The sequence below is a fragment of the Phocoena phocoena genome, chromosome 2 (genome assembly GCF_963924675.1).
Source record: "Phocoena phocoena chromosome 2, mPhoPho1.1, whole genome shotgun sequence".
In the NCBI taxonomy this organism is placed as follows: domain Eukaryota; kingdom Metazoa; phylum Chordata; class Mammalia; order Artiodactyla; family Phocoenidae; genus Phocoena; species Phocoena phocoena.
Window position 1 is genome coordinate 115,934,405 of NC_089220.1, and position 14,759 is coordinate 115,949,163.

Genomic DNA, 14,759 nt, shown 5'->3' on the forward strand with positions numbered 1-14,759 from the left:
CTAAGCCAATCAATTCCATCCCCTTTGCCCGTGATTGGCTCAGAGATGGGGAGTCCTAAGCCAGTATGTATCAAGAAGACCTCAGGAGAGGTGATGGCTTCTGGAAAGGGAATCGAGTCTCTCTCTTCCACTAATCTGCTACTCCAGCTGCTGCTGAAGCCCTCCAATGACACTGAGGGACATGAGTCTCAAGTTGAAGCCCTGTTAAAGGAGAGGAGAGGGACAGAAAGAACCCGAGCCTGCCGATGTCATTGAGCTACTGAATCAACCAGCCCTGAAGCCGCCAGCCTGGCTTCCTGCTTGTGAGATGATACACTTAATAGTTTAAAACACTGAGATAGGAATTTTGTTATCTGCAGATGGAAGCATCGTAAATAATTCCCTGACCTCCCTTCCCCTGCTTCCCCCTGCCACGGAGGGGCTGGCTGCCCAGGACTCCCACTCTGGGGGAACCAGTCCTGCCTGGGCTGGGTAGAATAGCTAAGCACGTTGCCCAGGCAGGAGTGTTGCCTCTTCCAGGCAGGAGTTCCCCATCTTTGGTGAGACAAGCACAGAGCCAGATAATTACATGAGATGCCACTGGAAGAGCTGTCTTTAATTTTGATGGCAATAAAGAGCCTTGCCAGAAAGTTAAGCTAATTTCATGAAAGCACTGGGAGGAAGGTCATGATCTGGATGCCAGCTTATTAATAATGTGGAGCTTCATTTGAACCATTCAGGAAATTCCTCCCAGTTGCCTCCAGCAAACTGCCACAGGTTGCTACTCTCCTCAGAAATCAACAGTCTTCCCATATGCAGATGTGGAGTTTTCTGTTTTTCCCTAGAAAATAATTAAAGTTACAGAGCCCAATAAATACTCAAACAGATTGCGGTTTTAATTAAAAACCTTTCTCCAAGCCCCCAGCTGCAGGTCTCTCTTCCCAAAGAGGCACACTGGTGACAGCTGCAAACGTCAGAATCTGGGTTTAAGTATCTGAGACTAGAGATCTTTACAAATAATAATAGTAATTCTGATTTTTACCTATGCCATGGTGTGTGGGAGGTGTAGGGGGGCGTGAAGAGAGATATTTGGGGGAAGGGCCAAGGTCTTTCCCCCTACTGGGGAAGAAGGACACAAGCATGTAGGAGCAGGTTCAGCAGAACATCTCATCATACCTGTACCCAATGCTGCAAGGTAATAATGATGGCTAATTCTAGCTATTGTTGAAAAAAAAAAAAAAGCTCATTTCTGAGCACTACCTAAGCACCAGGTACTAGGTGCTTTGCATGCATTGACTCATTTAATCCTCAAGCAACCCAATAAAATGGGTATTCTTATTTATACCCCTTCCCCACCCCCAGGCACAGAGAGGTTAAGTAACTTGGCCAAGGTCACACAGTGAGTACACGGTGGAGCCTCATGCTAGAACCTTCCCTCTTAACCACTATGTAGCATGTGTATGAGGGAAAGGAGAGATGGAAGTTGGCAGGGGTGGGGGGCGGTATTTATAAACGGGGACTTCAGAAGCTGAAAGGTGGCAAGCTGTGTGTTTAGGAGATTCTGGCTGGAGGGCAGGTGGGAAGGGTCTGCTGAGTAGGCTGCTATGCTGGGGATCTGTGACGCCCTTCTGGGTCCTGGCTTCCTTACTCTCAGGGGCTCTCCCTCATTGATTAAATCACCCACCTGGCACGTTAAATACAAGGGCACGTACAGCTCTGAGCACAGGTGCAACTGAATTGTCTGCACAGTGTTACGTGTCCTAAACCTTTAATCAAACATCTATTACTTCCAACTTTGCAGTTTTCTATTCCCCTCTTAGAGACTGAAAAAGATTTTCCTTTTCGGATCTCGGGCATTTTATAAGTCCCTGGCAAAGTCAGAAGACTTAAGGACTGCCTTCTAGGCCTGGGTACTGGACTCAAAGAGAAAGCGCTCACGCCGCACAGGGAAGGTTGGGGAGGAGTACAGGACGGTTTCGTCCCAGGAGAACTAAACTTACCGGCTTTGCTCAACGAGCATCCAGAGGGTGCCTCCTGTGCCCTGGGCGTTGAAAACACAATGGGGTGTGAAGCCGGGGCTGTGCCTGTGTTGGGCAGGGGTGAGGAGGCTGCAGATTCCTGGGACACACTCTGGGTGGGCATGGGAAGGAAAGCTTCGGTGCCTTGGTTTAGCGTCTCCCACTTCGGAACTTTGCGTCACAGGATGCAGAGCCGGGAGCAGTGCACGCCTGGGTCCCGGGCTCAAGCCGCCCATCCTCGGGGCCCAGGGTACCCCAGCCATTGCCCCGCGCCTCTGAGCCCGGCAGGCGGTTTCCAGCAGGGGGAGCGCGCGAACCAGGCCTGGGCCCGAGACTTTGAATAGACAGAACCCGGGTAGCTGGTGCCGGGATCCGGGGGTTTTAACCCGCCCTACTCTCGGGACCGTGCGGGTCGGCAAGGTCGAAGTTAGAGGTCCACAAAAAGCTGCCCAGAGCTCCAGCTCTCCGCCCTGGGTGTATCTAGGGTCGGCACCCCAGCCTGGTCAAAAAGCCTTAGCCCGGATTCTGTAGATTCCAAATCTGGGCCCTCCACGCTGGTGGAACCTCATATCCCTCCTTTCCCCTACTTCCACACACCTAATTAGGTGTCTGTTTCTTTAACCATCAAAGGCTTGGGCGGCGGTGGGGGTGCTATCTTCGTTCCCGGTTCCCCAGCCCTTCAGTAACTGTACCATTATCAACATTACAGACATTAGAGGCCCCTGCGCGCCCGGCGGCGCCAGTCGAGATGCTCTCAGTCTTCTAGCTGAGCTCGGAGGCTGATCCTGGAGTCGTACCTCCCGTCCCAGACCTCGGCGGATTCTGCCCGGGGCGACTCGGGGTCTAGCCCTGCTAGGGCGGGCACTGACCTCTTCGGGGTCCAAGGCGGGGGTAAGGGTTGTCTTTCCCCCAGGGCAGGCTTGGGGAACAAAAGCGCTTGCTGGAGAGTGGGCGGGAGCTGCGGGGGTCCGCGGGAGTCGGCGCACTCGCCTGGGTGACCACTGCGCCCTAAGTCGCCCTCCAGGCGCCTGACGCCCTGTCTCCCTGCAGAATTCCCCTGGCTTCTGCATCCCCGGCAAAAGAGCAAGGAAAGTGGGTCTTTCTTGGCTCTCGGGCCCCAAAGGTTCCCAGGACTCGGGCGGATGGGGTCCCTGTGGTCCGGGAAGTTCTCCGCTGAGAGTGAGCGAGCTCATTTTTCCTTCCATTCCCCAGCCTCTGTCTTCCAGTCCTTCAACCCTTCCAAGTTATCCCCTGCTTGCCTCCCTGTACGCCTCCTAGCCGAAAGCAAAGAGAACCCCCCAACACACAAAATAAAGGGAGGTGAAAAATGGGTGGAGGGTCCACAAGTCGCGCGCCTCCGTGCCTGAGCTTCGGTCACTGCCTTTACGCCAGGCTCCCCTCCCCCCGCCAGGGAAAGTCTCCAGGACCCTATACAGGACCCTATTCTCTAACCTCGCTGCTGGGCCCCCGGCTCCCCAGATCCCTCTTCCTCGGCCAAGGCTCCTCGAATTGCCCTTCAGGATTACCAAGACGCGTGGACAACACACCGAGGACGCCCCCCTTGCTCCGCAGACAAAGAGTCTGTGCCAGGCTAGCCGGCCGCGCCATTCCCCCGCCCAGTCAGGCCCAAACCGCCCGGGACCTGCTCTCGTTGCCCCCACCGCACGGTCAAGATCCTCTTACTCCTCCTTCCTCCTCGAAGACACCTTCTCCCTCAGGGCGCCCCCGCGCCCCTCCCCCGGGGCGTCTGTGGGAACTACAGGCACAGGCAGGTGGAATGAAGTTCTGGGTTCTGAATTCTGGGTTGAGCGAGATGCGCTGGTCCCAGATGGCTGGGCTGCCTGTAGCGACCGCAGGAATAGAAGAGAGGGAAGGACGCGAAGTGTGTGTGCGCCAGTCTGTTCATATTTAATTTATAAAGGCTCCTCAGAACCCCGATCGGGTGGTCTCTTTAGAGGCAGAGCTCCTCACGCGTCTCTCTCCCCCACCTCCCCAGCTCATTAAAATGCTCAACACTGAAATCGGAAGATTGATCTCAGAGGCCCCAGACCGACCCACCTCCAGAGACCGCCACGGCCCGAGTGAGGGCTGGGGGGACACGTGCGCCCGGAGCGCTCAGTGTCTATGGAAAAAACGGGGAAGGCAGGCGCTCTGCGTGTTTCCCGAAGCCTGCACCCCTTTTCCGATGCTGGTCAGCAACTCTGTCTCCAGGGCTGCCGTGGGCACTGAGGGGGAACAGAAATCGTATTTTATACAAATGCCTCGACATCCCTGGGCTTCCACTTCTTTGTCGCCAAAAGAAATATCGGGGTTTCACCAGAGACAGGAAGCGAGAGTCCGGAATAGCAAATATTCGAGTCTGCTGGGGCCCGTTGTTGTGTGAGGGTGTGAAACATTAGGGCGGTATCGGGCCGCAGAGGCTTTGCGGGATAGTGTGTGGGGTTGATGGTGTGTTTGCTCGTTAGACCGTGAAGATGATGGCGGGGGCGGAGGAGGGAGAGAGATGCTCAAGCCTGAAGTCTCCAACCCACAGTGCTCAAAAGGAGCAGACGTTTTGTAACCATCCCTTTCCATACCGCCGCCTGCTGCAGCCCCGGAGCCCCATTCGCCCCTAGTTGGCAAGTCCTGAGGGCGAGGCGCTTGGCTGCGCCCGGGCCGGCTTCCTGGGAGCGGAGGCTGGTACCAACGCGCCCTGCCCCACCCAGCGGTGCGCATGGGCCCTCGAGCTGGGCGGTGGGCTTCCAGCGCTGGTTTAAGCCACAAAAGGCGAGACGTACAGAGTCGACCTGAGGAGGCTGGGCAGGGCAGAGCCCAGTAGGGCGGTGCGTTCTAGTCCTCAGGTTGGACTGGCAAGAGGTGAGGTGGGAGCTGGGGAAACCAGGGCTCGTAGCTGCCCAGAGCCAGGCAAAAATAGCAGGGAGGGTGAGGCGCTCTGCTAACACTATCAATTATGCATCGTGTTGAACGTGGCTTCGGGGAGGAGGCGGCTAGCAGCGGGGGTGCGGGAAGGAAGAGTCCGCGCGACCCCTGCGGCGCGCAGCTCACCCGGTCCCGCGCGAGGACTCTCTGCCCCACCGCCTGCCTTTGCAAAAAGAGTTTTAAGGTAAAGACACGCTTTCCCCCTTCAGGCGTGAGCTCTTCCTTCCCCCAAATTCCTTAAAGATGGTTTGTCTCACGTGTTGCGGGGCGTAAAAGAGGCTCGCATTCAATTAAGCAGCAAAGCTAACGGGCTCTGGCGGGACCCGCGCGTGAGGGTGAGTGCGCATGAATGTGTGTGCGTGCAGGAGGGGGGAATGCTGAGCGTCCCGGGTGAAGGTGTGCCTTTGAAAATGTGTGTGAACGTAGCGAGATCTCAACACATTGATGCGATTATTACATGATGATGGGTAATTCTAACATATGAAGAGCGACTGTGTGGAGGGTGCGAGGGTCTGTGTCTGTGCCAACGCGTTTGAATGGGGAGGGAGTCGTGTGATTAGGGATAGTGACAATGTCTGCAGATGTGTGAATGGGGGGGGCGAGGGTTATGGGAGTGTGGTGAACTGGAAAGAGCCAAGCCGGGGCGCTGGGCGTGGGGGCGCCCCTTTGTGACCAACGTCTCTTGGCCAGGGGAAGTCTCTATGGCTTTAACAAATGTAGATGATGCGGGAGGTGGGAGAGGCTGTGCGCGTCCCTGCTGAGCCCGGGAGCGCGCAAGGACTCTTCAATCTGCAGCCAGTGAGAGGTGGGGGGAACAGAGGCGAAAGGAAAAACTGAAGTGGGACCTCAGGGCCAGGGGAGTCCACAACTTACCTGTCCCTTTCTCTGCCTCTCTCCCATCTTCCCCACAGTCGCAGCAACAGATGTGGGAAGCGCCCTTAAGCTGTCGTCCTGGCTCCGCGACCTCAAGTCTGGAGAAGGGGTTGCAGCCCGAGGGCAGCGCGCGGAGAGTCGGCGAGCAGCGGGTAAGCAGCGGAGACCACCCCGTAACGCTGACCCAGATGGGGGTAAATCCCGTCCAGGGCGCCAGACCCTGCCGGCTCTCTCTAGGCGAGACCGGGGAGAAGAGGGGAGGGGCCTTCCCTCCGGAGCCAGAGGGAGTGGGGAACGCGGGTTCCAAAGACCAGAGGGTGGGAGGGGCTCTGCCGAACCTGCCAGGAGCCCTAAGTGGGAGCGGAGAATCTGTTTGTAAGTGCGTTTGTATGACTGCGGATACGAATCTTTTATTGGGGGGGGGGGGGATTTGTCCTCAGGCATTGTGGGCTGCAGAAAAGAGGCAGAATCTTGAAACTTCTACTTGATTAGCCAGTGGCAGCCCCCTTGACCCATCGGCTAGGGGCTCCCCTGCCCCCATGGGAGCCGTCTGGGAAGATGCAGAGGGGGGAGCGAGAATCTTTAGTGACCACCTCCATTGCTCTTGGTCCCAGCTCGGAGGACCTCCTTCCTCAGAAGGAAGGTTGATCGAGGGGCCCTGATGGTTTTCCCCTCCTAGGAGTTGCAGCCCAGGGCAGGCGGCTTCAGTTGCGGCCGAAAAGGGACCTGACTAGTCTGTTTCCCCGGTCACGAGCCTCTTGCCACCTGCAGCAAGTTCTCAGCATTTGCTGATCCGCTGGGATTTCAGTCTGAGAGGGCTGTGTACAGGCGCAAGTGCTCGCCTGTGTCCCTCTGTGTGGGCTGGTCTGTGTGAGGACTTGTGCCCTGGTGTCTGTCAATTCTCACAATGAACAGGAAAAGCACTTTGCCCCGTGGTGGAGAACGCTGGACAAATGCTGTGTTCAGTTGAGAGAACAATGAGGTCTCCAGATATATTGTGTCTGTGTCTGGGCGTCTTTGTGTTTGTATGTCTAGGAAATGTGTTGTGAACCCCTGAGCCCCTGCAGTTGTTGTTGGTTTGACGGCAGGTGCCTGGGCGTGTGTTTGTATTGTTGTGCGCTTGTATGGGCGTGTATGGGCGTGTGTGGGCGAGTGCCGTGCCATAGGACAAAGAGTTCAAGGGAAGACAGGCGGTCACGGACAAAAATACCCTTTCTATGTATCCCTTTCACTGAGTTAAACGAAGTCTTAGAAACATAGTCAGGGCTCGATGCAAAGCCCAGGGCAGACCTGCTAGAGGCCCATTCTGTGAAGGGCTCAGCCCCAGGCTGATGGGATAGGTAGAGAAAAAAGAGCAAGATACGAGGCGGCTAGAAGAGGAAGTCAGGGCCCTGAGAGGGAGCAAGCATTGAATCCCAAGACTTTTACTGAGCTCCAACTCGTGTCTAAGAGAGGCTCCTGGGCACAGAGGAGAAAGTTACCGCAGCCCTGGGACCTGCCCTAGACGGGTTTACGGAGGAGGCAGATGGATAAGGAAGGGAAGCTGGGGCTCAGTGAGTCACCTTCTCCTCTCTTCCCCCGGCTTCCACCTGCAGGATCCGCGATGGTGCCCTTGAGGGCCCTGTGGCTGGCTTGGGCGCTGCTAGGAGTGGCCAGAGCGTGCCCAGAGCCGTGCGCCTGTGTGGACAAGTACGCGCACCAGTTCGCCGACTGCGCCTACAAGGAGCTGCGCGAGGTGCCGGAAGGACTACCGGCCAACGTGACCACGCTTAGTCTGTCGGCGAACAAAATCACCGTGCTGCGGCGTGGGGCCTTCGCCGACGTCACGCAGGTCACGTCGCTGTGGCTGGCGCACAATGAGGTGCGCACCGTGGAGCTGGGCTCGCTGGCGGTGCTGAGCCAGCTCAAGAACCTCGACCTGAGCCACAACCTCATATCCAGCTTCCCATGGAGCGACCTGCGTAACCTGAGCGCTCTACAGCTACTCAAGATGAACCACAACCGCTTGGGCTCATTGCCCCGGGACGCACTCGGTGCACTGCCCGACCTGCGCTCCCTACGCATCAACAACAACCGGCTTCGTACACTGGCTCCTGGCACCTTCGATGCGCTAAGCGCGCTGTCACATCTGCAACTCTATCACAACCCCTTCCACTGCGGTTGCAGCCTTGTGTGGCTACAGGCCTGGGCGGCGAGCACCCGGGTCTCGTTACCAGAGCCCGACTCCATCGCGTGCGCCTCTCCTCCTGCTCTGCAGGGGGTGCCGGTGCACCGCCTGCCCGCCCTGTCCTGTGCACCTCCCAGTGTGCATCTGAGTGTTGAGCCGCCGCCTGAGGCGCCGGGCAGCCCCCTGCGCTCCGGCCTAACGCTCATGCTACACTGCGTCGCCGAAGGACACCCCACGCCCCGCCTGCAATGGCAGCTTCAGATTCCGGGGGGCACCGTAGTGTTAGTGCCGCCGATCCTGAGCGGGGAGGACGACGGGGACGGAGGGGAAGACGGTGAGGAGGAAGGAGATGAGGACGGGCCAACGAAGACAGAGGCTCCAACCCCGACTCCAGCACCCGCTTGGCCCGCGCCCCCAGCTACCCCGCGCTTCCTGGCCCTTACAAACGGCTCCCTGTTGGTGCCCCTCCTGAGTGCCAAGGAGGCAGGCATCTACACATGCCGTGCGCACAACGAGCTGGGTGCCAACTCCACGTCAGTTCGCGTGGCAGTGGCAGCTGCAGGGCCCCCAAAGCACGCTCCTGGCGCAGGGGGAGACCCTGATGGGCAGGCTCCAACCTCTGAGCGTAAGTCCACAGCCAAAGCCCGGGGCAACAGTGTCCTACCTTCCAAGCCCGAGGGCAAAATCAAAAGCCAAGGCCTGGGCCGGGCTAGCGTCCTCGGGGAGACACAGGCGGGGCCGGAGGGGGACGAGGAGGCAGGTGAGGGTGAAGAGACGGAAGACCAGGTCTCTGCTGACCCGGTGGAGGAGCAGCGCTGTGGCCACGGGGACCCCTCGCGGTACGTGTCCAACCACGCGTTCAACCAGAGCGCCGAGCTCAAGCCGCATGTCTTTGAGCTGGGCGTCATCGCGCTGGACGTGGCGGAGCGCGAGGCGCGGGTGCAGCTGACGCCACTGGCGGCAAGATGGGGCCCTGGGCCCGGCGGGGCTGCGGGAGCAGTGCGGCCTGGACGGCGGCCATTGCGCCTGCTCTATCTGTGCCCGGCGGGGGGCGGCGCAGCCGTGCAGTGGTCGCGTGTAGAGGAGGGCGTCAACGCCTACTGGTTCCGTGGCCTGCGGCCCGGCACCAACTACTCCGTGTGCCTGGCGTTGGCAGGCGAGGCCTGCCACGTGCAAGTGGTGTTCGCCACCAAGAAAGAGTTGCCCTCACTGCTGGTTATCGTGGCGGTGAGCGTGTTCCTCCTGGTGCTGGCCACCGTGCCCCTGCTGGGCGCTGCCTGCTGCCATCTGCTGGCCAAACACCCGGGCAAGCCCTACCGTCTTATCCTGAGGCCGCAGGCCCCGGATCCCATGGAGAAGCGCATCGCCGCCGATTTCGACCCACGTGCCTCCTACCTCGAGTCCGAGAAAAGCTACCCTGCAGGCGGTGAGGCGGGCGGCGAGGAGCCAGAGGAGACCCCCGGGGAGGGCCTTGACGAAGAAGCAGAGCAGGGGGACCCAGGTGGGGACCTGCAGAGGGAGGAGAGCCTGGCGGCCTGCTCGCTGGTGGAATCCCAGTCCAAGGCCAACCAAGAGGAGTTCGAGGCGGGCTCCGAGTACAATGATCGGCTGCCCCTGGGCGCCGAAGCGGTCAACATCGCCCAGGAGATTAACGGCAACTACAGGCAGACAGCGGGCTGACCCCCAGCCCGTCTGGCAGCCCATTCCCATCCCCCACCTCGGGTGCCTGGGAGCAGAAGCCTTGGGCTGGCAGGATTTATGACCCGCAACTTTCACTTACTCCACCCCCTTACCACCCCCTAACCTTGACTACTGGGGACTTCTAGTGGGGAGTGGGACGATTTTACCAGTCCCACCCACGACGGTCATTGTCCTCGTGGGCTGAATTCCCCTCCATGGCGAGCACAGTTCCCCGATCCTCCCTCCCTGTGTAAGACACCACCCGTTGACCATGAGGCGAAATCCAAGCCTCTCCGTTCCCACTGCAATTATCTGCGAAATCCGCCCCGAACCCGCTCCACAGTGGGCTCGGAAGCCAGAGGAAATGGGAGAAGACTTTGGAAACATCTGATGGGCATGCTGTGGCTCGGGGGTCAGCCCGGGTCCCCCAGGAGATGTCCTTAGCGTGGAGCGCTATGGGGTCCCGCCTCAACCCCTACTCCGCCCTTTCCGGGGTGCACATCCCAGAAGCCAGGATTCTGTGGCAACTCCCCAGTTTTTAGTTTCGAAGCCCCCTTATGACTGGGAACCAAACGCTTCTGTCCCCCGTCCCCCACTCCTCTTCTGACCAGCTGGAGCCGAGCCGGGTGCCTGCGGCGCCTTTCAGCTCCGCGCTCCGATTTTCATATTTTCGTTGTTTTCAAAGACAGTGACACTCCGGATCTGGTGCTAACACTCCCTTGCTAGCCTCTGGGAAAACTGGGTGTGTGTGTTTCTGGGGATGGGGGAATCCGTCTTCTCTCGCCCTCTCTCCTAACTTAAAGCGCCGCAAAACCACGCGCCCTGTTTCCGCGGAGGGTGCGGCCTTGGTCCCGGGCCAATTTCGTTGTAGGTTAGTCGGGAATTTCTGGAGACTCGACAGCTCCTCTTCCGCTGCTGCATGCGGCCCAGACCTCAGCTCGAGAAGCACCAGGGGCGCCGGAAGCCAACCCCGGCCTCCTGGACCGGGTCTCTGGTGAGGGGCGAGCGTCCCGGTTCGCACAAAGCCTGCGCGTGACCGTGCGGCGGGATCCGGATGGAGAAAAGCCCCTCGGTCCTCGCGCCCCCCCCCGCCCCGCCCCTCCTTCCGCGAGAATAGTAACATTTGCGCGGCTGTAGTCCTAGACGAGCGTGCTCTGTAGGAGAAAAGTCTGTGTCCTGTAAAAGTGTGTCAAGGGTAGTGTAGGGAGGCGGGCGGGAGGGAGGGCGGGGAGAGGGGACGCGGCGCGACGACTCGGGCGCTGGTCTTTTTTCTTTCTTGCAGAAAAGCCTAAGGGTTGGGTTGGGGTGGGGGGTTTGTGGCATCGGGACCAGCCCTGTCCGTGAAGCGCAGCACAAGTGCGGCCCGGGGCAGAATAGCCCCCTGGAGTCCGCACCCTTTTCTAAAGGCGTCTGTATGTAAACAGTCAATAAAACAATCGATTTGAACTGGCCTTGGTGACTCTTTGTCGGGGGACAGAGGGAGGAAGCCTGGAGGATGCAGGAGGAAAGAGCAGAAGGAAGGAGCCCATAGGATCCTCCCGTTGGGATCCTTTGTGTGATTTTTTGTTTGACTGGCTTGTGATTTTACCAGGTGTTTGCACCTGGTGCCTGCTCTTGGTGCCTCCAGCTCTGGGATGGAGGGGGGAAACCAGGTGGGATGGGGGAGGCTGGAAGTGAGTGGGGAGGGCTTGCAGAGAGGGAGGGGTGGCTCTCTGCAGACTGAACGCGGGGAGCTCCAGAGTGTGTGTGTGTGATGACACTGTCACTATGATGGGGTGTGGCTGTGCGTGTGAGGACTGCCTAGTTTCTGTGTCTCAACACCATCTTTGGTTCTCTGAAGATGCATGGGGCAAGACTTGTGCACAAAAGATGTCACAAGTAACACAAATTACAGAGCAGGCAAATGATGGAGAGCAGCGAAGGGGGAAATCGGCAAGGTTGATTCCACAGAACAAGCTGACGCTTTTAACCCAGGAGCCATGCGTGTGTGCGCGTGTGGTTGTGTGTGTATGTGTGTGTGCTGGGGGATTATGGTCAGTGAATGATGCATGGACACCTGGCAGGGCGTGTGACTGTTGGTGTGGGCTGAGGTGGGTGCGCATGTACCATCAGGGTTGGAAGCACACTGATTTAATAGTCCTAGAAATGGGGCTTCTTAGGTGGGGAACAGGAGAGACAGAGAGATCCAAAGTGGATGCTCCTGTCCAGCCTACAGTGCTGGGGTTGGGCCGGTTGTATTTCAGCTGAATCCCCCCAGGGGATGGGGAGCAGCCAGGAAGAGTGATGGAAGGGGAAAGGAATAGAAATGAGGGGGGCAGGTGAAGAGTCCATCTCTACTCTCTTTTCTTCCTGCTTCTAATCTCTTGTCATCCCTCACCCTCTCTGTGGGTAGCAGGTCTTCCTAACTGGACCAGGCCAGTCTGGGACCTGGGACCAGGCCCAGGTCCAGACACCCAGCATCCTGTCCTAGCTTGTCTCCTGGCAGAGGCAGTAGCTGGGACATTTCCCAGGGCCAGAGCCCAGGTTCCCTTCCCAGACCAGCAAAGCTGTCTCTGAGAAAAATTCCCCTCTGAGGACCACAGCCCAAGCCCCACCACTGCAGCCCACACCACTGTCAGGGACATAGCTCAGAAATATCTTTTAGGAAGAGGGCTGCTTTGTTCTATCTGGAAATGCTGCCTTTGAGCAGGGGGCAGGGACTGGCCCAATTCCTGTGGTTCAGGAAGCCACCCACACAGCTGCATTTGGGCACAGGCCTGGCTGGGCTGGTGAGTGCTTACCAATGTCCGTCCCACCCAATCCTCTCCTCATGGGAGGAGGGGGTAGAGGGAAGGCCTCCTTCTTGTTCCCCCCATCCTAAGGATTGAGAACCCTCCTGGAGACCCCCTAGGATCCCGAGTGCCCCCCAGGGATTGTGCAGAGTTGTGGAGAGCTCTGCCCCTTCTTTGTCCCAGGCCAAGCTTTCTAATGAACACATCACTGCTCTGCTCGACCTCATGCTCCCTGGACGAAGCCAGGCCCAAAGGCTTGGCCCATAGGCAGGAATGGGTGGGTGCCGGAGGCTGAGGACCACGGTGCTGTGACGCTCTACCGACTGCCCATTGAGATACCAGCCCTCTCAGGAACTCTGTATCTTCTGTCCGAATGTTTGGATCATGAACAGAACGGTCCCCAGCCTCTGGCCTTGCTTCTTATCTCCTTTTAAATTTTATTCTTTCATTTCCTCCCCTTCTCGCCTCTCTGTTCTCTTTTTTCTCTGCCTCTCCTTTTTTTCTTCCTCAAGGAATCTTATAAAATCCCAGGGTTGGAAGGGACACTGAATACTTACTAATTCAACTACCCACTTGAGGTTTAATTCTTTTCTACACAGTCCCCATCAGCTGGTTGTGCAACTTCAGTTTATATTTATCCAGACATGGGGACTCACTATTCACTCCCTCCCGCCAAGGAATCAGTTGTTGAGCAGTTTAAAGTGTGTTTCCTCACTTCCACCCCCCGGGCCTGATGTTGCAATCGGTACATGCTCTGTGAGAACCTGCAGAGCTGTGGAGATGTGATCCCCACCTCCATCCCTCACTTCAGGGCTCCAAAGCTTTTTATTCAATGCCTATTTTTGAACCTCTGCTATATGCTTCAGGTGCTGTGCTAGCTAACTCTCTCCAGTGTATTTTGTCATAAAACTTATGTGGATGGGAATGGAGTCTAATGGGTTGAAGACAGAGAGAGAGACAGAGAGAGAGAGTCGACCTGGAAAATGGTCAGAGAATGCAATATGACAGCAGTAGCCTTGGAACTCAGAGCAATTTGTCAGGAGCAGTAATTCTTTGAGCTACAGAAACCAGATGCCCAGGATGTGGCCTTGAATCAGATTGGAAAACTGTCTGCAGAAAGGTGATTTGAAAGGAGTCCTCCCCAACAAGTGTCTCCTAAAGATCAGCTGGAATGAGAACCATCTTGAAGATCATTTGAGAAAGTCCATTAATAGAAGGACAAAGGGAGGCAGGGCTTCTTTGAGGAAGAAGCAGCTGGTGTAGGGTCCTCTGCTTCCTGATCTTGTGTCTGGAATGCAGCCCTGCCCACGACACCTGAATAACAACCACAGCTAAAGCTAACATCTCTGAAGATTACTTGGGTCAGTAAATGTTTGGACTGCTATTCCCTGGTTGTGATGCTAATCTTGGCTTTCCTTCCGGGATATCAGAATGATGCGTTTTGGTACACAGAGGAAAGTGAGGTAGCATCTTGCTACCACTGCCTTGCCCCGGGTTTGTCAATATCAGAGCCCCAGTTATGAGACACTCCACAGGGAGAGAGGAACCTTCTGTCTGCACAACAGGAGGCATCATCTGTAGAGAAAGAGCCATGACTGCAAGAGCACTGAGCAAAAGAAACTGGGAGACCTTGTTCTTTTAGAGATTAGATGCATTTTCTCCTGAAAAAGCCAAGCCCGGGTACTAGGATATAAGAAAGGCCCCAAGTAGAGACCATAAATTGCCAAGTCTGACCTAACAAATACCTTTACCTTGTAAATCTCCAACATAAAGATACTGAGAAGAGAAATTCTGGAAAATTGAGGATGGAGCAAGCAGAGCCACTTCAGCTGTAATGTGTCAATTAATTGATTGCATTTACAACACTCCCACCCACGCGTATGTGTTCAGTGACAAGATTTTGCCTTATGACTCAATAGAGAATAATGTTATATTGAAAATGAAAGATCTACTGTGACTGGCATATAAAAGAGATTGAATTATAAAACGTCTTACAATATTAGTGTTTGTTTCAAAATATGGCCAGTATTCCTCATGAGACTTGATATGGATTTAAAAAAAAAAAAAAGAGCCATCCAAGGACCCCATGATGGGAAGACTTGTTGGGTTAAATTAGTTGGAAAGATTTTGCATCATCCGTTGGTTGAATAAGTAATTTAGGTAATTTGAAGATGGTATGATTTTTTAAATTGTGGTAATTGCATATGCTTTGTCTGGACATGTGAATGTAAGTTCAATAATTAAGTTTAAGCCCGCATGGAATTAGGAGAATAAAAGTGTTTATATTTTTTATCAACTGTTTACTACTTAAACATTTCCCCTTGTGTATTAGGAGTTAATTTGGTTTTGGCA

The 14,759-nt window shown here is 56.2% G+C and overlaps 1 protein-coding gene across 1 annotated transcript; it reads left to right on the forward strand.

The window, feature by feature from the left end:
* The first annotated feature begins 7,392 nt into the window (after positions 1 to 7,392).
* ISLR2 (immunoglobulin superfamily containing leucine rich repeat 2) lies at positions 7,393 to 9,636 on the forward strand. The gene has a single exon (XM_065872108.1). The coding sequence runs from the start codon at positions 7,393 to 7,395 to the stop codon at positions 9,634 to 9,636; it is 2,244 nt and encodes a 747-aa protein (XP_065728180.1).
* The last annotated feature ends 5,123 nt before the right edge of the window (positions 9,637 to 14,759 follow it).

What these genes read in the sequence shown, in the direction of transcription:
- ISLR2 (XM_065872108.1), top strand. Translation starts at nt 7,393, where the DNA reads ATGGTGCCCTTGAGGGCCCTGTGGCTGGCTTGGGCGCTGCTAGGAGTG.